The sequence below is a fragment of the Dermacentor variabilis genome, chromosome 2, assembly GCF_050947875.1.
Source record: "Dermacentor variabilis isolate Ectoservices chromosome 2, ASM5094787v1, whole genome shotgun sequence".
NCBI classification, from domain to species: Eukaryota; Metazoa; Arthropoda; class Arachnida; order Ixodida; family Ixodidae; genus Dermacentor; species Dermacentor variabilis.
This window is the reverse complement of record NC_134569.1, coordinates 137,786,323-137,807,604: the sequence shown is the minus strand read 5'-3', so window position 1 is coordinate 137,807,604 and position 21,282 is coordinate 137,786,323. Positions and strand designations below refer to the sequence as shown.

Below are 21,282 nucleotides of genomic sequence, written 5' to 3'. Positions count from 1 at the left end.
CTAGCCTTCCTGCATGAGGCCGATGGCGCTGCTCAACGCAGCGATCACTGCGGTTTGTGAACCAGCACGGTACATATGTAAGCTGTGCGCTTCGGCATTGCCTTTTTTGCCTGCAGACAGCCATAATATATGAAGGATCGCATAAAAAGAATGCGATGCCTATTTTTGAGGACAAAATTTCCGTAATGCGTGTGAGTGTGTCGTAGTGACGGAACAAACACAACCGAAAAAGAAATTCGGTTATAATCCTCTTTCTCGAAAAAGCAAGAGAAAACGGGCTAACGCCACAATAGGGCCTCGCATAGTCGCGCCGCACAACGTTTATAAATATATAACCGCTGATGCGGTATGCTTGGACCATGCGGTATATAGAACAAAGATATATGTAATCCAGCACTTACCACTGCTTAGGATGCTCGCGCAGTTCGTAAACAGTCCCTTTGCTGGACAAGCGTAATTCAGACTGTAAGGTATGCTGCTATCACTTGCCAAAACTATTTTATTCAGGTGCGGAAGCCTCACCCATCGAACCAAGTAGTCACGCAATGTAACCTGCAGCGAACAGTTTGAACGCTTGCCAAAGTATAACATCACAGCTCCTATTGTAGTAGAACGGTACCCACGATCACGCTGTTATGATCGTCGCGTATGTTTCCGCAGCTTAGAAATAGAGGATAATACTGCACTAAGGTCACATTAGTGACTGGAACATTCAGAAATACACAATTCATCTCCGAGGCTGATTGCAGACTCGAATATGCGCGCACACATCGCGTTGCGTGTTCTGTCCACCTCAACGCCAGCAGAAATTCCGGCCATGATTCCTTAAACCACTTCAGCACGTCTCACAGAACTGTTTACTACGTAGAAGACGCACGTCATAGTAAACAGACCGCACGAGCGCGAAAACAAATGCCAGAAACTGCTGCCAAGCGTGTACCTGCCATGCAAAAGACCGCTTTCACCCAAGCCAGTATGGCGCTGCTCATAGGCGGCGCCACTGCGTTCGCAATATGGCGGCGCCTACGAAAAAACGGTCTATATGACAGAGCAAGACAGCACAAAAACAGTGGTCGCCATTTAGATGCTCATTGCAACAAATGTACATGCACTCTTATCTTTAGCAATACCAGGTTCCTGAAACATGCAAAAACCAAAAAAGAAAGAGAAATTGTAGAAGCGTACTGCATAGCAAAAGCAAAAGATATGTGCATCAGCGCAGCATCACTTAGCCTGTCAAAGCTAGAAATGCTTTTTCTGTTGATACCCATACTCATAGAGTGAACATACCTGTTAATTTGATTTGTTGCTTGCTGATTTTTCATCAGGCTATCAATGGCTGATGCTTTCTTTAAATAAAGTTTAGTTACAAGGAAGTTCTGGTACTGTGTCTTAAAAGTGAAGCTTTCCTTTGCGAACCTCGCCGGGTTTTATGACCGAGGGTGCTGCGGCCTGGCTGTTCTCTTGCTAAATAGCCCCCACCAATCACAGCGGAGCACGTGCGCTGCATGCACCTCTAGGTTCCTTGCACCACCACCAGACGGCGCCCGCTTTTGTGTATTGGTGACAGCGGTGGCACCAGCCTTGCGGGTGAAAGAAAAAAAAAAAAAAGACCAGAAAGCTCACCTTTGTACATCCGTGGCTGCAGGGTTATGAGGAAGTAAACACGTCTTGTGGATAAAATGGATTCGCATTACACTAAACCATGATGCATTCAAGTCGTCGGTCATTCTCGCAAGTAGTCAGCAACTCCACTTAACAAAAGGCTCAGTATAATTTGTGCATGCCTGCACTTGTGTGCGTGCATGCATGCACATGCAGGCATGTGCATGTACTCATGCTTCAATTCTTTATACATTCACACAAAGCCTCGCTGTATGTAGTTTCCAACTCGTGGGATCTACTGCATTTTCTTTTTGTCCTCGTCTTATTGCAATACTACAGTATACCTTCGCTCTTTGAAAGTTTCATGTTGCTTCATGTACAGATTTGACAGTATGTACTATAACAGCTTTTGTAACCTATTTTCATTTCAGTTTCTCTGGGTTCAGCAATTGGGATGTGATGGTACGTAATAGAAAAATATACCTTTTTTTAGCTTTTTTTTTTTTGCCAAATGGAACGAGGTCACTGGATCCTCCCTTTTAGAAATTGCTCTGTCCAAGGATGTTTTAATTGTTAGTGTGTATTTCTAGAGTGCACCTTGTTCAGGGCAGCTGATCATTGGGCAGGTTTGAGCCATTTTTTTTCAATTCTTACTCATACAAGAAATAAATACCTGTCTATCATGCACTACTGAAGTGTCCAAGAAGGATGTCTTTGTACTAGCTGACATGTGTTTTCTTTCTTTATTTTTCTATCTTTTTTTTAATTACAAGCATCTGCTGCAATGGCTTAATGGCTGTGGTGTTGCACTGCTGAGCACGAGTTCGTGGGATCAAATCCCGGCCGCAGCGGCCATATTTCGATGGGGGTGAAATGCAAAAACGCTCGTGTCTCGTGCATTGGGGGCACATTAAAGATCCCCTGGTGGTCAAAATTAATTCAGAGTCTCCCCACTACGGCGTGTCTCATAATCAAATCGTGGTTCTGGCACGTAAAACCCCAGAATTCATTAATTAATATTAAACTTCGTAGCTAAAGATGATAAATGAAAAATGCTGTCCTAACGAAGCTGTGCTTTTTCAATTTGAGATTGGCAAATTCAAAGAACACAGCTTCATTAAGACAGCATTTCTCATTTATCATGCTTAGCTACAAAGTTGAAATTTAAGTAATAGCCTGATGCAAGGCAGTGGCAATAAAAAGGTCGCCGTGGTGACTCTGAGAGTTCTATATCATTTCACATACAAAATTACAAATTTGCCGTGTTGACAGAAGTCATACAAATTAGCAAGTCTACGCAATGTACCTCCCCCCCCCCCCCCCCCCCGTCTCTCCCCAGCTTACACTGTATGCAATGCCTTGCCCAAAAGAGAGCATTACTACAAGCACAGTTCTTTTCGTCTCTGTTGGTTATCACCTTTTGCTACACTCTTTTTTTTTTTTTTGTATTGATGCTTCTACCATACTTATAGCTGTTTTTCGACACGCTTTTGTTCAGATGCCACCAAGGACTTAGAGCAGTATGCCGAGCTGTTCCGCAGCCAGCAGATTTCGGGCAAACGGCTGCTCCTTCTCACTGTGGAACACTTGAAGGACATGGGCATTGCCCCCTTGGGACACAGGCTGGCACTGATGGTAGGAGCTGAGCAACTTTCATTTGCTCGCCCAACTTTTTCCCGCGAAATGCTCGGACGAAAAAAAAAAGTAGTTCAACTCTCACTCCTCATTTGATCAAAACATGAAACAATAATACGTGGGTGCACAACATACTGCTGTATTTCTTTCTTTATTCGTTCATTCATCTGTCACGCCGTTTATTTAGCATGGGCGTGTGAATACTTCTATAACTATAGAAAAAAAATCAAACATATACTACTGTTTGAAATTAAAGTATTCCATTTGAGAATTTCGAATGCATGAAAAGAATGCCGGTGCATACATTATGCCAACCATATGCGCGCACACTTCATATCCAGTCTTCAAGCTCGGTTAAAAAAAATGTTGCAATTTTTTTTTCTTACAAGAGATTCCACTGAAACAACTTATGAATTTCCACTAAATTCACTATTATCCACTAAATATGATTGCACATGGGTCCTGAAGTGACCAAGGAGGGACCAAAAAATGCCTTATGTCCAGTAAGAATCATGTTGAAAAATTTCGATGAGCAATAATACGATCAATAATAGCCTAGAGGTGTTTCTGAGTATTTAACGTTTGAGTTAAATTACAGTTGTAATAATGCGAGTACTAGAAAGGGTCATCTGATATGTTTAGGGCTATGATGTTTCATTTGTTTACATTGTCAGTAGAGTGCTTATTGATTAACTTGTGAAAAGCACCCTTGTGATTAATGATGAGCCATATTATTCCATGAAGAAATGTTTTATTGTAATCCCTGCATTAACAAAGACAAACACTGCAAGTCTTTATTTACATTCTTTCCCTAAAATAACATTAAAAATTTCTTAGAATTCAGTGAACAGTTTGTGATTATGCAAAAAATTAAGAAAACCTCCGTTTCAAATCCTCTTAAGGATCTACCATTCACATAAAGTGCCATTTTGCTGCTGAAATAGCCTAAAATCCGTTAAATCTAGCAGAAAGTTTCTGCAATGGCAACAATGATGAGAAGTTACATTTCTCAACTGTGTAACCCTTGTGCCATTGGTGCACTTCTTCTACCTTTGCTGATGTTTTTATTGTAGTGAAAGTCTTGCAGTTCAGCCTTGAAAAAATGTGACACTTCTGTTGTTTGTGTGAAACTTGCAGGATGAGATTGAGAAGCTTGCCATGGAAAACAGACGCAAGTTTGAAATGTCACAGCGTGAGGTGAGCTTGAACAATTTTGCCAGCTCCTATGCTTATCTTATCTTACACCCTTATCCCATCACAGATACAGATTATAAGGTAAGATAAGGAGTTGTGTCTAAGAAGAAGTGTTGCAACCTGATATTAGTTTTCTTTCCACTGTGCAGATTGGTGTACACGTGTGTGATTGCTGTAAATCTTGTTGCGTGTATATTCTGTATATTCTGACTTTGCAAGTATATCACAATAAGTTCACACAATAATTCACATCAGTATTAAAGTAATGTGCAAAAGACGCATATGCAGAAGGTGCTCCCATTATTAGGAACTGAATTGGGACCTCCTCTACAGGACAAAGATCATTTATATAGAACAACAGTGAGAAGACATGAAACGTGTAAATATACCGTAAGTTTATATTAATTTTTGGCGGTAAACAAGTTATCAAAATAAAACGTAAGGCTGACATTTAAAGAAACTGAAAAGGCACAACATTTCAGCAACAGAAAAATGTCAAACATTAGTTGAAAGAAAGGGCTCCCATGTTGTTCTTGTTTCTTGTCCGTCAATCTCCTATATTGCAGCTAATATCTGCTGTGGCTAACAATTTGCAACTCGGCCAAAACCATTATACAGTAGACTTTCGTTAATTTAGTCTGGTTAATTTTATTTTTCGATTGATTCAATCCTGACCGAAAGTCCCGGCCAGTGCCCATGCATTTCCATGGGTCGAAATTTTCGTTATTTCTATCACAAAATTGGCTTTTGCCAGATAATTCGAACTTGATCAATCAGCATGCATGCGTATGACCCCTATGGTGACCCAAATAGAGACTCCTTTAGTGGCAGCTTTTCTCGGCAGAGCTTAGGGGACAGTGAATGCATTGAGTACATGTCGTCTCCCGTCGAAAATGCCTATTTTCGGCCTGCCCTAGGAAGATTTTCAAGCAATTACGGTAACTCGCCAATATCTGATTACGGTAGTTACCTAATTCTAACGCGCGTCTTTCTTTTCTTTCTTTTCCTAGAACCAGAAACCGCGTTTGCGGCTTTTCTATGCTTTGCCGCTTAACATGGCTGTATTGCGGAGAAGCTGACTATAAAAACTGATTGCCGTAGTGCAAGACATGTTAGTCCCTTGGCCATTTTTCTTGCTAAATTGTTAAATTTCTAGTTTTTTAGGAGATTTAATATAATTTTTACGTTACTTTTCTACTATGGACACATAAGAAGAAGGCGTGTGTTTGATTTGGGAGCATGCTAGAATCGGGCAAATATTGCCACATGAATCGGCAGTGTGTTCTGACGTTTCTTCTGAATCTTGCTTAATTTGACCTGCAGGACAATTTGATCGGTTTCCTTGGCCCCATCAGGGCCGAATCAATGGAAGTCGACTGTACCATGCTGTGCTATGCTATGTCTTAGCATGCCTGTCTAATCTGCACTCACTAGCTCTACGTGCTCAATGGCATGCAGGCCTAATTATTGGGCTCTTGTCTTTCCTAGTCCATGAGCCATGGCCATACGTCCTCCACCTTTGGGTCGTCTGCACTGGGATCAACAAGCTTTGCCTCAATGACAACGTCCTTTGGTTCCCTGGGCTCCAGAGTGCCATTGGTGCCAATGTCTGTCTCGGAGCCAATGCTCCTGCGACTCACACTGCTGTTTGGCAGCCACGTTCGGCTGGGTGCGAGTCCCCGTGAACACAAGTGGAAAGCATTCGTGGAGTTGGACACGGGCGAGACGCATTTGGCCAGTGACGCAGCTGCCCGCTGCATCAGCAATGTCACCTTCGAGTGCGCCCAATCTGGCCTTTTCCTCACACGCATAGTCCAGGTAAGGTAGGCAGTTGGAACGACACTGGTAGTTGAGCTTCGGGGAAGATTTCTCATCACAGCTGTAAGAACATGGTTGAAGGTTGTAGCAAGCACAGTTGTTGATGTTCAATATGTATTCTGGTGACATTGCCATTGATGTTTTATCAACTATTCGAAAATACAATCACACCTCAATGTAACAAACATGGATATAACAGGTTATTAGGTGTAACGAAGTAAGTTAAGAATGTTTCTCACCAGTATTAGTGTCTAATAAATGTACGCTTATAACGAATATCAGATATAACAAAATTATTTTCTTGTCAGATGCAACTTCGTTATAACAAGGCTCGACTGTATACTTAGTTGGCGCTGTTCCATGTAAAATTCTGTTACTTGTTTCAACTTGCTTAGACTTAGAACATTTCTTTAATTGTCAGGGCCTTTAATGCTTATGTTTTCAAGCTTGTGATGGTCTTCTTTTTCTCAGCCACCATTTGTGATGGACCGATGGTGCATTGGTATTACTCCGGAAACAGTTGTGACGTGCGTCGTAAATTACGAGGTGACTATTTTTCGTTTTATGCATGTGTGTATGTGTTAAGGCAATTCTAGGATTGCTTTTATCAACTGTTGAGTTATTTAAGGCACTCATGATGCTCATTTCATTTTGCTGGTGCAATGAGCGGCACTTACACAGCACCATTTGTTAGAAGGGATGGTGAAAAGCAAGATCTATGACAGCCCCTATGCTTACGGAGAGGATAGTGCAGGCACATTACGAGACAGTTAGTTAAAGTTAGTTAAAGAGGCAGCAAAGAGAAACATTTAATCTCTTTTTTAAGTATTTGACATTTCAGAACAGCATGCATTGCCATGGGTGAGAAAAGCTGATTATTAGAGAAAGAAATTAAAGCCAATTTAAAGAGAGACAGTTTCGAGCTTAAGGCGTGGCACTAATAGTGTCTGTGTAGCATCGGGGATTTCACGAGATGTTCTCATATTCTGGCCTTTCTTGGGCACTAAAACTTTTCCAGACCTCCTTGACTGCATTTTTGCTTACTTTGGATGGATGTTTAATCATTCTTTGTTGATGAACAACTAATTAGTCCAAGCAGGTGCTGTCAAAATTCACGATGGCATAAGAAACTGGTGTAGAAATTTCATGATGGTGCTGCCACCTGTCTTTCGTTTTTATGTACTTTTTGGCTTTACAATAAGCTATTCATTAGTGATTACACCTACACTATCTAGTGGACAGACACAATCACTCCATCTCCACACCAGAGATCCCACCTACTTTGCTTCCTTGAGACTCCCTTTCTGTCTTTCTATCCCAAAAATCACTTTTCTGTTAGGAGTGACATGCCTTAATTCCTTCGTGTGTCAGTTCCCTGTAATCTTTCTTGGTACTCATGGTGCTTGGGCCTGGAGTTCAACTCACGAAGGCCTCATAAATTGTCCAAAGCGTGCTGTTCCAGCATCGACAGCGGACATTCACCACTTGTTGTAGCTTTGACCAGAAACGAGGGCTATACCCGAGAGAGAATTCTCAGACCTGCCAACCTGTGCACTGATCAAACTGAATTACACACATTGGTTCATGGTTAATGAGTTGTGCAAGCTACCACTTCAATTCTTACTTAAGGAGGGCCTACATGCTTTTGTTTAGATACCCATATAGTATGCTGCAGGACATGTATGGGTCTCGGCTCGAATTAAAAATAAGAAGAATAAATAAAGAGTACCTACACTCACATTTGGTGTTCAAGCCTGTAATGTGTCACTTTAGCTGAACCCAATATATTTCTGTCCAGCATTCCTTCAATGAACTTTGAAGAAAATAAGGTAATATAACATCTATTCCATACCAATGGCTCATGTGTATGTCTCCCTCTTTCCCACAGCTCTGCGTACTGGAACCTCGATCAACGCTGCTAAGCCACCGGGTGCACCCAGAAGGAGGTGCACCCGAACAGATCGAGGTGGTCCTGAGGCTATCCGCACTGTCCCCCCGCCGCGAGGATGCCTCACGGTCCTCCTCCCGGCGAGAGGCCCACTCGGCTCCGTCCAGAGCCCGCCGTCTCTCAGAGGACCTCCTGCCCGAGGCCTGGCGTCAGCGCGGCAGTCTCTTTGGCAGCTTCTCTCCAACTCGACGGCCCACGCATCGCCGATCGCGTGAGCTCTTTTCCTTGCCACCACACTGACTGCCGAGATCTTTTGTTTCACCTGGAAGGATAGAAGTGTCTTTGGCGGGATGTGTCGCTCTTCTCCTTGCCTTCTTTATACAACTGTGGTTTATCAAGGGGCAGAGTGACTCTGTTTATTCGGAGCAAAAAGTGCCATCACTTTCCTTCTCCCTTTCAGCGCGACAATAACATAAAAGTTCTGACACATTGTGGTTGAACAAAGCGTCACAAGATGTCACTACCAGCGCTGCTGCCACCTGTGGTTTTGCTGTTCTGCTCACTCAGACACTCATACGCCCGTATGCACACACACGTGTATTGATGTATTTAGGGATTGATACTGAGGGATTGCATCACACCAGAACACTACAAATGATGTCATCAGGTATCATTGGTGTGGGTTCTTTTTATTGGCAGGTTAGGTGCACAGAGGGGCATATTCGAGCATACTATGTACACAGAGGATTGAATTAGTAAAATTAAATTTAGGTAATCCCACATATTGGCCCATTACAAATTGCCAACCTTCTTCAATTTATCCACAGAGAATAGTTACTCAGTATACAAATGCTAAGATATTTTCATCAAAGCAGAATTTTCCTTTACCAACGTGCAAGCAAATTATGGAACTTAACTGCTTTTGAAGGATTCAAACTATGGGTTTTGATACCCTGTGGAATTAAACCAAAGTGGTTATTGTTCTGATTAGAATGTACATAGTTTTCTGTCAGTTATCTCTTCAGCATTTAATATTCATTTTATAAACCTACATTGAGTTTACAGTTTTGAATGTCAATTCTTGAAGTTGTTACATGTAGGTATGTTCCAATGTTGAACTTATAATGTCGCTTGGTTTTACATTGTCCGTTTCTCTCAATTTTTGTACATTTGAATATATGTTTAGTGTGCAGATGCAATCGCACCTTTTGTATGATCTTGTCAAAGTGTTAATTTTGTGATGCTGTTTTCATTATTCTCTCAGTGCTCAGCACTTGTTGGTTCATATTCATTTGCTCGCCAGACCTCATTCGCTTACATGCTTAAACATGAGAGGTACCACTACAGTGTCATGACTTTGAGACCTCTTCTTGTGTATACTTACTCTATATAGTTTATTTTTGCCATGTATGGACATCATTAAGCTTCAAACATCAAGGTACAGCAGTTTGTGACTTGGAGGAAACTTGTGCCTTTTATACCTTATTACCACTTGGCAGCAGTGAATGCAACAGGCGCCGTAGGCTGTTGACGAATCTAATGGCGTGGCTGTCCAGCTGTCTGCCATTAATAGGGATGTCATTGTACAATCCAGCTTATACTCTGAGATAACTGCTCATGTGGGAAAATGTACTACAGTAATTGTTTCTCGCATGTATACTTTGATAATAGGGGCCCACCTTTCTTTCGACATGTGGCTACAACACTTGGGATGCATGAACATTATGATGTTGTGGGCATATCATGCGACAGCATGACTGTGACATTGCGTAGCACGTTTAATCTGACAACATGTACTATATGGTACATGCTCTTGCTTTTTCCATGCTATTTCTGTAATTGAAGTGGGCAGCTCACTGAAGCTCTCATCATACTGTTGTTGCTCTCACAGGCTCTGGTGGTGACGGCTGCTGGGGCACATCCATGCTGTCAGCGGCACGTAGCGGCTCTCCACTGTCATCGTTTGCGCCCCGACGGCTGCTGTCATCGCCTGCCGGTGGAGACCTGTCGAGCGAAGAGGAGGAATGCCTGGCCCACCTTGCCTCGGAGCTCGGAGGCAGCGGCACTGCTTCGACCGGGAGAAGCCGCCTCAAGGAGCACCGGCGCCATCGGCTGGCATTCTCCCTCCACTCCAGCTCGGAGGACTCCCTCAGTGACCAGGGCGCCTCTAGTCTCCACTCGCACTCTCTCGCAGGAAATGCCACTGCCGGGTGAGCCAGGGTGCAGGGCCTTTCGTTTCGTTGGCACGCATCTGTATGTACTTTTACGCTTGGATATTAACGTAATGAAGTTGCACTCCCAGGGGCTAAGATCAAGGATCTCGTCAAAGGGAGGCTTCTGTGTTGTTGAAGTCCGAAAATGTATGTTGTTGGCTTTGCACTGTAACCACCTTTGCTAGTGAACTTGTCACTGGTTTTATTAGTGAAACTGCTTGATTGGCCAGTTTGCTGTTTTTATGTGTGTATATTTTTTTATACACTCTGCCCTCTATTACGCCATTGTTCAAATGTAGTGCCTGTGGTAATGTACAAAGACCTTCGTGTGGCTGTTTTTTTTCTTCGATCATTTTTCAACTCTCTCTGGACACTTCGGCTTCTGTATATTTAGGGCTCCAACTTTACCACACCTTTTTATAATGTACTCATGGACCTTAAGGTGCTTAAATAAACAAGTAATCAAACTAACAAACAAACAAACAAATACATAATAAAAATGATTGAATGAGTTAAGTAAATCTGTCGTAATCAATCAATCTGCAAAGGTAAGAATCAATACTTAATCAACCTCTCCTATAGGAGCCTTCTGAAGGCTGTAATGTCAGTAAATATTTATGAGTGAAATCATGGAAGGAACCTGCATCACCATTTTGCAATTTTACACACGCTAGCCGATGTTCAATGCACATTTAATGTGACATGCATTAGTGCGCAGCTTTGTACCAGGTGAACGCAGCTCTTCAGTTTGGGCTCAGCACTGCTGCTCATTTGCACCAAGTGCAGCATTGCTGTACCTGGAAGGAACTTTCCCTCACACTGCAGGAATGTGCCTTGTGCAGATTTTGTACCGAGTTTAAAGGTGGTCTAGCAGTGCGTTTTACTTGACATCTACTGGCCCATGCTTGACAGCAACGCTGGTATGCTGGGAGACGCATGCAAATAATGAAGTCTTTCTCCACCATTATTCTTTTTGTTCTTTTTTTGTTTTGAACCTAGATGTTTTTTCAAGTTACACAATGCTGTATACAAAGCAACAGCTGTTATCTAATGGCACATTCATGTAGCATGAGTTTAACAAAATATAATAAGTACATATAATAAGTACATAATTCTAATTAGGGAACTTGCCTGCCTAGAGTGGACTTGGCTGACACGAGACATGGGTGATTGCAGATTTCTGGGAGAGGCTTTTGTCCAGTGTACTTAAGTTAGGCTGATGAAGATGATGAATGAGTAATACAACAATAGTACCAGAAGTTTTGAAAAGGTAATGCCTGGAGGTTCTAGGACCAACAGTATAGTATGTATGCCGTGTACAAGGTTGACAGTAAAATTTACTGTAATGACTATTCCCTTGCACGAAATAGCTGTGGCATGCATTTTGAGCACAACCAAAATCAGCCACACACAGTTTACACAGTTTGATCACAACAAGGTCATCACAACTGTACTGTAACATAAACTGCCATAGCTATTCCTGCGACAGTATTGTGAACTCCCACCGGACCCCTGGGGGAATTTCTTTCACTTTTCAGACTCGCCGAGAGCTGTTCACGGCATGAAGAGGAGCGACATCGGCGAAACAGCACGCCGACTCGGCGTCGGGATCCCAAGAAGTACCGGCACTCAATGAGTGACAGCGGCTTTGCCTCTTCCGATGCATCCAGGCAAGTGCTACGTGTCGAAAAGTGCCACGTCAAGCTCAAGAGTGGAGGTGACCTGCCGGCTGACCGCACTCAACTCGACATCGGTTTGGGCCCCAGCCTGAGCTCTGGCCTGAGCTCGGGCCTGAATAGACTCAGTTTTAGCCTGGAGACCGATGGCTTCCGGCTTGGCGGCCGAGAGCGAAGGCTGGGGGGACTGCTTGACCGTGTGGCTGGCAATATCGGCTGGCGTCGCATGGGGTATGATGGTTCTATGTGAACTGATGTTGCAGTAGTGCTGCGGTATAGAATGCACTTTGTCTTTTGGCAGATGAAAAAAAAAGTACCTCCGCTTAGTATTTGCGCAGATAAACGCTAGTCTTTCACATGCTGAACTGTTTGTAATGTGCCTATATTGTAGTGCCGCACTCAGTTTTTAAAATATTTTTTGAGGCCTATTGCCAGCAAGAGTTTGCACAAAAGAGAAATGTTTGTCCGCTTGACATTTGAACTGTGTTTTTGGCAGCACAGATCCAACACTTCATTCTATTGAAGACATAAAGGAGATCGAGAAATAGAGCACCCACATTTGAGGACGCATTGCAGCTTACTGTTGCAGCTTTGCTATTGTTCTTGCTAAGTTTAAGACCCTGGCTCACTATGTACAAATTTTTCTCCGCATCCTAGCCCTGGCTTCAGGCCTCAGGTCCTTGTTCCCGCATCGCATGATGAATCCTGATGGCTGTTGAATGTTGAGCTTAACAATGGCCCCATGGATTTATTCATAGTTGTGGGGGCTTATTGACATATTGCAACTGCCATTTAGTGGCTAACATGGCAGGGAATTGTTGCTTCATTAGTTTAGTGCTTCACTAACAGAAAGAAATGAGCTTCAATTGTGTTTCAACCATGACCACCATCAACAACCATTGTGCCCTTGAGTGGTAAGGCGAGAAGTGCTGCCTACCCTTTGCAAGTGTGACTGTGCCTTCTAATTTTAAGTCTGTGGGCATGGGAACCAACCTCACGGGAAAGGGAGGATGATTGATGGCATTATGTTCATTTGTATATTTGAACACTCTATGCTATATATGCTTGGCACTTAGGTTTTCAGTTCTTTTTTATTTTATTTTTATTTTAAGGATTTGCCACAAGGCATATGTAGTTAAAAAAGAAACGAACAAAAGGGGCATCAGAGTTATCATAAGCAAGCTGCTCAGAAGCAAGTAATAGAGGTAGAGGTGCCTCATGTTTACAACCTTGCCATGAGAGGTAACCGGTGCATTGTCTTTATTAAATAAGTGCTCTGTTTGTAACTATGATGCACAGATGGAGCATTATAAGCTTAAAGCACACAATAACCTGTGATTGACCTCTTGTCATATGTTGCAGGAACGTGAAGTTGCAGTCCTTTAGCAGTTTTTCAGTTTCTGAAGCATTATATAAGTATTTTAGTTCATAGTTGTTGTGTCCTGTAGTGTCAGAAAAAAAAAAAAAAGGGAAGTGCAAATCTTGGAAATGTACACAGCAATGGTATTATTTTTGCTTGAAAGAAAACTGTTCAAGGTGATAACACAGATGTTAGAAAGATACCTAGTCAAGGTGAGAGCGTCTGTTCAACTGCGGGTACACCTTTTATATCATCAACATTTGCTAAGTGTCACATGAGGCATAACTATGTTATGCAGAGTATCGGGGCTGGTGTTCCGCATGGACAGCGAAGTACCTGTGATCACTGCTGCTTTTGCTGTGCTTCTTGGTATTAAAAAAAACAACAGGAAAGTAGAAATTGGGTTGTGAGATGTAGCTCACCTCATAACATCCCGGGATACCCCTTTCGTGTCAGTGTTTGCACTTTGCAGAAGGGCCATATTATTATCGTATGTGTCGTAGGCTCCCTTTTGGACAAGCTCTGTTCTCTGATAAGGTGGAGAGTTCTCTAACAGTTGGAACAGTTCGGGGACCTTTACTTAGTTCTATGATGCAAAGAGATAAGTAGGAGGCACTATGAACCAGAGAGCAATCAGGTGTAGGTGGTATTATTAAGATTAAGAGAAAGAAATGTAGTGGTGTGTAGACTAGATAACTGGTGCAATGAAATGTTGGCCAAGGAAAGGGAAATACACTCAGTGGTGGCAGAGAAGTTGGTGGAGTGAGTGATGTTACTAGGGAACTTGCAGGCGTAGGATGGAGACAATTGCTACAGGACAGGTGTAAATTGAGATTGCTAAGAGAGGCATTCATTGTGCAGGGGACCTAAATAATAATAAAAGAAAAGAACATGGAAGAGGGTTATGCAATGCTGCTGATATTTTTCTCATTCACTCAATTGAGATGTGTGAAGTTGAACTCCCGGTAATATGACCAGAATGTTTCTGTTAAAGGAATACTAACATAGCAGTTGTGAGAGATATAACTAGTGAATTGTCTTACTGAATACTATGCCTACTATGCTACGCATTCTCACACATCATGTCTTTACTTATTGTGCCATCAAGAAGGATTGTTACCTTATTGTGTGGATCACGTGTTCCTGCCAGGTCCCCATAAAAGGCTTACTAGCAACAATGGATAACACAACCTTAATGCTTTGAAATGAAGTTTTAAGAGTGTCAACAGATATGTGCTTGGTATGGAGATCATTGACAGAACAACTTTTTTTTTTAGTTCAGTTGAATTGTTTACACTACAGTGAACAAAAGGAAGGGGGCTAGAAATAGAGGCAGTATACGTTTTAGTCTCATTCGCATTCAGGAAATGTGTGAAAGCCGAGAACTTTTTCTAAGAGTGATCTCCTGAACTGGCTTGCTATAGTTGGTTTTTAATGCAAAACATGCTTTCATCGTTATACTGCTCACTAGCCTGGTTCTCTTAGGTCTTCTTTGGCAGCGTTGCATGTGAGGCCTTCTCAAGGTTACATACTCAGTGTTCGGAAGTATATTCCTCTTAAGGCACGGAGTGTCAGTTCCTGCAAAAAAAAAAAAAAGTAATAATAAAAAACTTCAAGCATTGCTCAACTACTTGAACACGTATTTGCTTAGTCATTCTGTTTAGCACAATTAAAAGCTGTGAAGCAGGGGTTTCATTCATGTGGCCTACTAACTTCTCATGCGGGGTCTGCACGGCCTTCCCAACCATACTAGCTCCTTTTTCCTGTACAATCCTTAGGCAGCTCCCTTGTCTTTTCTTTCACATATTCATCACAGCAGGACAGTGCAGCCCGCAAAAGAAGGTGTGCTCTGTGTATGTGGCCTGAGACCCAACTTGACTTCGAGACCCCTGCTGTAAAGCAAGCTGGCATTGCTTAAGCACGATATTTAACCATGCAGTCTATATCCACTCGTAGGCACGACCAACATTTCAGTACAGGTTCTTTTGGACTGTACTTTAGCAGGCTTGTTGGCTGTTGTAGTTTAAAGAAAAGACAGACATTAAACTCAATATAATGAACTTATGTCTAGCAATACTTGCATTGTAACAGAACTCACCACTTGTTTGTTTCCTTAATCGTTTAATCAGCAGTCATGTACAGCACTTTTTAACAAAGCTTTATCATATCAGATAGTAGTTTTCTCACGGAATGACACACATCAACTTAGGCCCAGCTAATATGCATACTTTTGTTTCCGCTGTCTCCAGCTCGTGTTACATTGGCATAGTTTTAACTTTCATGTCCGGATGAAAGTTCATGATGCCACCTTTAGTGACTAGACACATAGCAGTGTGATGTCGCACTCTTGAGTAATTGCACTTACTGCGTGTTCTACCTTAAAATTTCCCTGCCACTTTTCACTCTGTCAGTATAGCACAGGCTTTGGCAGCAACAGCAAACGAAAAAAAAGAGAAAGAAAGAGGGCTGGCAATAAAAAATTAATTAGAAGAATTCTTGCAAAACGCTGCAGCTTACTTATGCACATACAAAAACAAAGGTTCACAGGAAAATGGCGATGTGACATGTGTGATCAACAGTGGGGGAACTAGAAATATCTCTGGGGAGCCAATACTTTGACAAGGGGACACGCCTTTGTCAGGGCAACTGTTTTGTCACCCTCACTGGTGGTCAGTTTATATGCATATGCTTGCTGAAAAGGGCATTGTGGGATATTTTGATCAGTGATTAATGTACACAGGACCCCACTTTTAGTGGGAAGGTGCAAGTGTGTGGCCGTCAAATCACGCTGCTGATGTGTGGCAGGGCTCACAGTAGTAGCTGCACATTTGTGCACTCCCACCAGCAGTGGCCTATTGTGCACAGTAGAGTGCTATCGTAAGCACCTCAGTACAGTATTGCTTTATAAAGCTTCAATACAGTAGAACCGGGATGTATCGAACCCACATATATAGCAAATTATTGTGTAGAACGAACAGCTGTAAAATCCCCTTGAATATGTTTTTATGGAATCTTTATTTTACATATCGAATTACCTATATATCGAACTTTTTTTGTGATTTCCTTCAGATTCGATATATCCGGGTTCGACTGCAGTATGCCACTGACTGGAGTGATCAACTAGTTTGAGCAGGTGTACGAGATTTCTATTCATGCTTTCATTGTTTGCAAGACCAGCACAATCCCAGCCGCAAGTTTCCGCCATCAAATAGCGAAACACGCATGTCAGTATTTTCCTCTTGGTAATGTGAAAACACTGCCGTATGCGCATGCTGTTCCTTCACGAATGTAATGCAGGGAATGACTTTCAATTACCAAGGAAATAAGTAGTAATATTATTATTGTGATGCAAAACGTAGCCACGGGCTTAAATTAGAACATTTTAGTGTACTGTGAGGCGTGACAGCGTTTCCACGTACCAAGGCCATGCAGGCATGTTTTGAAGTTGTGCATCCAGACCTCCGAACTGCTATGCATTGTCCCTCTTCTTTTCTTTTCGCTCCTTTTTCACTTCCTTGCTGCTGTGCGCCCCCCCCCCCCCCCTTTGCATGCGCATATGTATTTTTCCCATGACATTGTGAGGTTGGCTTTTTTGCAAAACTTAGTTGTTTGGTGGTTGAGCTTGCCACGTTTTAAAGCAGGAGACATTCTGGGTTTCAGTTGCAGTGGGGCATAGTAGGGCATTGTTTCAAGTACTATGCAAGGTACCTTCTCAAACTGGTTATCTTGTAGAAAAAGAAAAAGAAACATCTGGTGTTTCATTCATGCAAATAGTGTAGTTTTCTCTCCTCTTGTAATTTCTTTCACCTCCTGTTGTCAAGCTGCATAGTAGTACCAAGTGTGCTTGCCTTGTAAATTAAGTCTTGCCTTTATCATATAAGACAGGTTATGTCCAAGGAATGACGCCTTCAGTGCATTGCCTTCAAGATTTCTCTAGACTTCAAGTATAGATAGGAGAAAAAAGAAAGATCACCAACTAATGATATGCCACAAGGCAGCACTCGTGCTGTGTGCAAGAAAATGCAGTTTTACACAGCTTGCAGCCTTAGCCTCAGAGACTGTGGCCTTTCTGTTGGTGCAACCGATGTGTTCCATATTGAACGCTTATAATTGCCTTTGCTGCTGAAAATTTTGTCTTTTGTGTATGCCTTTCAAGGCAGTTGCTGCTGATTAAGGTGGAAATTTGGAAGAGTTGGTTAGTCATGCTGGAATTATTTGTAGTGCTAACAGGCCGGGACATAAAGAGAAGACGTAAGATGGCACATGGAAGCGCTCTATGTGTCATACTTCTTCTTCTTGTGTCCCTGTCCATTAGTGCTCGAAACTGTTCCAATTGCTGCCACTTGTCTTTGCCAGTGCTTCATACTTTCTGCTTTAAAAGGGGCCCTGAAATGCTTTCATTCATTGTTCACTCTGGCTTAGTTCTTTGTAATGCCACACATTTACATGTATAACCCACTTTTGCAATAAGCTGCCTCACTATGTTACAGTGCTCAAAGAAGAAAAAATTCACTTTGTATCTGTGGTGCTAACAGTGCGTTTTCATAATACGTCTCCAGGCTGCTATGTTTGGTTTTTTGCAGTCTGTGAAAGATGTGTTATAGGGGCTGTGCTGCATTGGTTGTAAAAACTATCACATAAATTAACGTTTCCATCTGTGTAAAGCAGATTCTCTTGTGACTTGCTTTTTTGTGCGTTGATGGTTCATCAGTGGGGAGTATTCTGCAAGTGTCCACCTAGTGGACATTCCATTTCGTCAGTTGCTGAAGTTATTATTGGCTGGGCTGGCATATGCATGTGGAGGAAACAGGCACCCCTAGCCAATCAGCACTCCAGCAGCAGTCTAAATGGACATGTCGACTAGGTGGACACTTAAGGCTCATTCACACTAGGCCAACACGACACCAATCTCGGTCTGCCGACTGCCGGGAACAGCGTTTTTTCCTTGGTGTTGACACCTCTGTCACACTGTACCGATGCCGACAATCTGCCGACGGCCTAGTGTGAATGAGCCTTTACAGAATTCCCCCCCCCCCATCTCTGTAGTGCTGATATGGCCTTCAGCTATAACCTCTTGGCAGCTGTGTGTGAGTGTGTGTGCAAAGCTAGACTGCACTGAATTCTTGTGAATTGCCTGCACCTACAGAAACTTTAGCTTTGCGATTTCTGAATTATTGTAGGTAATGCACTTGCATTATGTAACAGCTAATGCAGACAAAAGCCAGTCAGTGCAGGGGTTGTTTGGATAACTAATAACTCCAGTGGAAGCCAAATTGATGCATTATTTTCCTTGGCTATGATTGTGGCAATTTCCATTCATTGTGGCAACTGTGGTTACCAGTGCATTTGGCTAACACATTTGAGGCCTTTTTGTTTTTGTGATGTCTGGTAGATTTTCCTGTTCTTGCTGATGTAAGAACAGGTTCATTCATTGCATGATGTCTCATAGACACAGAGTCACAAATCTTTATTCTGTCAAATTGAATGCATTCGGCATCATTGGCCAGCTCAGCAGGTGTATCGGCAATGACAAGACCTCAGTGAGAGTCCTAGAAACAAAGAAATTTCAGATTTTATTAGAAGTGTTCCAGGGCCCCTTCAATGTTTACTTCCTGCTTTTTTTTTTCTTTTGCTACATGTTGATGCTCCGTCCGACTTGGCATGAAAATCATGTCAATTACTGCAGCTATTTTTCTAAAAGATACATGTTTTCATCGCGTTTGCAGAGTGAGGGGGATGCTGCATTTCTTGGTTAGTGATCATGGGACATAACGTCCCACAGGTTGGCTCCTTTTTTTAAACACATATGTCATACTTGCCTTGTGCCCTTGAAATTTTATCTCTGTTCTCATTGAACTTGAGTATGTTTACTTCTTTCTCAAAATATCAGTTCTCCAGAGAGCTAGTTGGTGGCCTACAAAAATGTACAGCTCCTTGCATGTGGGAGCATTTGATGAAGAGAATCTGGCTTCTTTGCCCGTTAATGAAACGTTAAATTATTCCTTAAATTAATGACAGTTATGATAGCATTATATGTGCTGTATATAATGGGAAGCCAGCGCAGCGCCAACAGCGAAGAGCCTGGAGCTGCAGCGCTCTGGCTGCCCGCTGCTGGGTGACGTAAGCAGAGCGTCAGCTTGAGAGGCGCGGCTTTGCGCTCGCTGCAGCCTCCCAGTTTCTGTTTCAGGCGCTTCAATATCCAAAATTTGCCATACCGCAGTTCCACGGGTAATTGCATTTTTCCAGTTCTAAAAGTTGATATGACTTGTACGGGAGAGCTTGCTTCAATTTCCCAATTATGATGAGCCTGCTGAAACTAAATGTTAAAAATGTAATGAATGATCTTGCGTTAATTAGCGGCTAATTACCCTGCATGACCCGTCATTCCGTGACACGCCACCACGATGATGGCACGTCTCCGAAGGAACCTCCCTTTATTTCAAAATGGCTCTTTTTAAATATTACTTAGTCTTTGTAGAAACAACCTGTATATATATGAATGGCATGACACAGGATAGGGAAAGAGCACTGCTCATTTCTTCTGCTCCTAGATGTACCGACCTGTTGAACAAGCACTGTAGTAAATCAACTTACTGTTACTATTTGATGTAACATTCTACTGGTCACTTAAGATTGTGTACTTATATTTAAGTGAACTTCAGGTTGTCATATAATCCGCAGCCCCCACTACAGCATGCCTCAGCATCTGATTGTGGTTTTTCCATGTACAGACCCAGAATTTAAATTTTACTTGTCACTTTTTTGCTGGACAGGCTAGCACTACTAGATTTCTGAACGCTCCTGCACAAATTCTAGTAAATTCTAATTTTCTTATTATATTGCTTGTGAATGTTTGGAAATCAAGGAGAACTATAATCTTACTCCAGAGAACATGTTCTCATTTTAGCGGTCTTAGTCTTCCCTCTCTTTCATTTCTCTCTCTCTTCTTTAACAAAAGCTACTCATGCATATGCAGTAATCACTTTAGTTATAAAGCAGACCGCTTAATTATGAACCAGACTGCCATAACCATCACAGTTGTAAACTAAACCTTAAGGCCACCAACTAGCACTGTTTTGTTCAGCACCACACTACTAAGGCTCTTCTTTCTTTTTTTTTCGTATCTGTGAAGAGTTGAAGAATTCATACGTGTGTCGTGGCATTGTAGAGCCATTGTTTATGAGATGTCCTTGTTTCCTTCTGCAGAGCAGTGTTTTAATCTGTATCACCGTGATCTGTATAGGAATCGTTGCACAACCATGTTATAATTTAGTTGCTTGGCGTTTTTGCTTATATGCATATTAAAGTCTTCGTTACAGTGCCATAGACATTGGAATAAGTGCTCGCGGTGACGTTTGTGGTCTTATTTGGATGAACTGTCTGTCTTATCGCGGTTTGCGAAATATATGTAACTATATTATTCTGTCGTTCTGTACAGTGGCATATATTGCGTGCATCAGGAACTCGCTTCGTCGACATTTATTTATTTATACCTGCTGCTCGTTTTGTTTATTGTTCTTTGTTTTAGGTGATATTGGGATGGGTCGGCACAGGTGAGAGTGGGTCGGGACGTTACAATGGGTACCACCTGTAAATATTAGTGCGTATTATTACAACGTTCAGTATTGGTTTGTTGCTGCAGTGATCTATAGTAAATTTTGCTTTCGTTTTTAGATAAGTTTATTACTTTTATGTGCTTACTGAGGCAATAAAGAATACCTGTTTCTCACATTTTTCGTCCGCGTTGTTTTTTGACATAATCGAAAGGTTCGACAACGGTAACGTCACGACATACACATAAGTGCGTGATGAAGGTGCCATTTTAGAAACCGAAACCGAAATTGAACGGGAGGTGCTAAAGGTTTGTTTCAACTGCGCTGTAAACAGCTTACC

The 21,282-nt window shown here is 42.2% G+C and overlaps 1 protein-coding gene across 2 annotated transcripts in view; it reads left to right on the top strand.

Moving 5' to 3' along the window:
* LOC142572764 (mitogen-activated protein kinase kinase kinase 20-like) overlaps positions 1 to 21,120 on the top strand; it is a 46,523-nt gene extending 25,403 nt beyond the window's left edge. For both annotated transcript variants that reach the window (XM_075682105.1, XM_075682106.1), the window contains exons 14-21: positions 2,037 to 2,067; positions 3,104 to 3,240; positions 4,378 to 4,437; positions 5,923 to 6,252; positions 6,724 to 6,798; positions 8,141 to 8,411; positions 10,032 to 10,350; positions 11,892 to 21,120. In XM_075682105.1, the coding sequence (XP_075538220.1) occupies positions 2,037 to 2,067; positions 3,104 to 3,240; positions 4,378 to 4,437; positions 5,923 to 6,252; positions 6,724 to 6,798; positions 8,141 to 8,411; positions 10,032 to 10,350; positions 11,892 to 12,279 (1,611 nt within the window). In that variant the 3' untranslated portion in view covers positions 12,280 to 21,120. The remainder of the gene's footprint in view (positions 1 to 2,036; positions 2,068 to 3,103; positions 3,241 to 4,377; positions 4,438 to 5,922; positions 6,253 to 6,723; positions 6,799 to 8,140; positions 8,412 to 10,031; positions 10,351 to 11,891) is intronic.
* Positions 21,121 to 21,282: the final 162 nt, after the last annotated feature.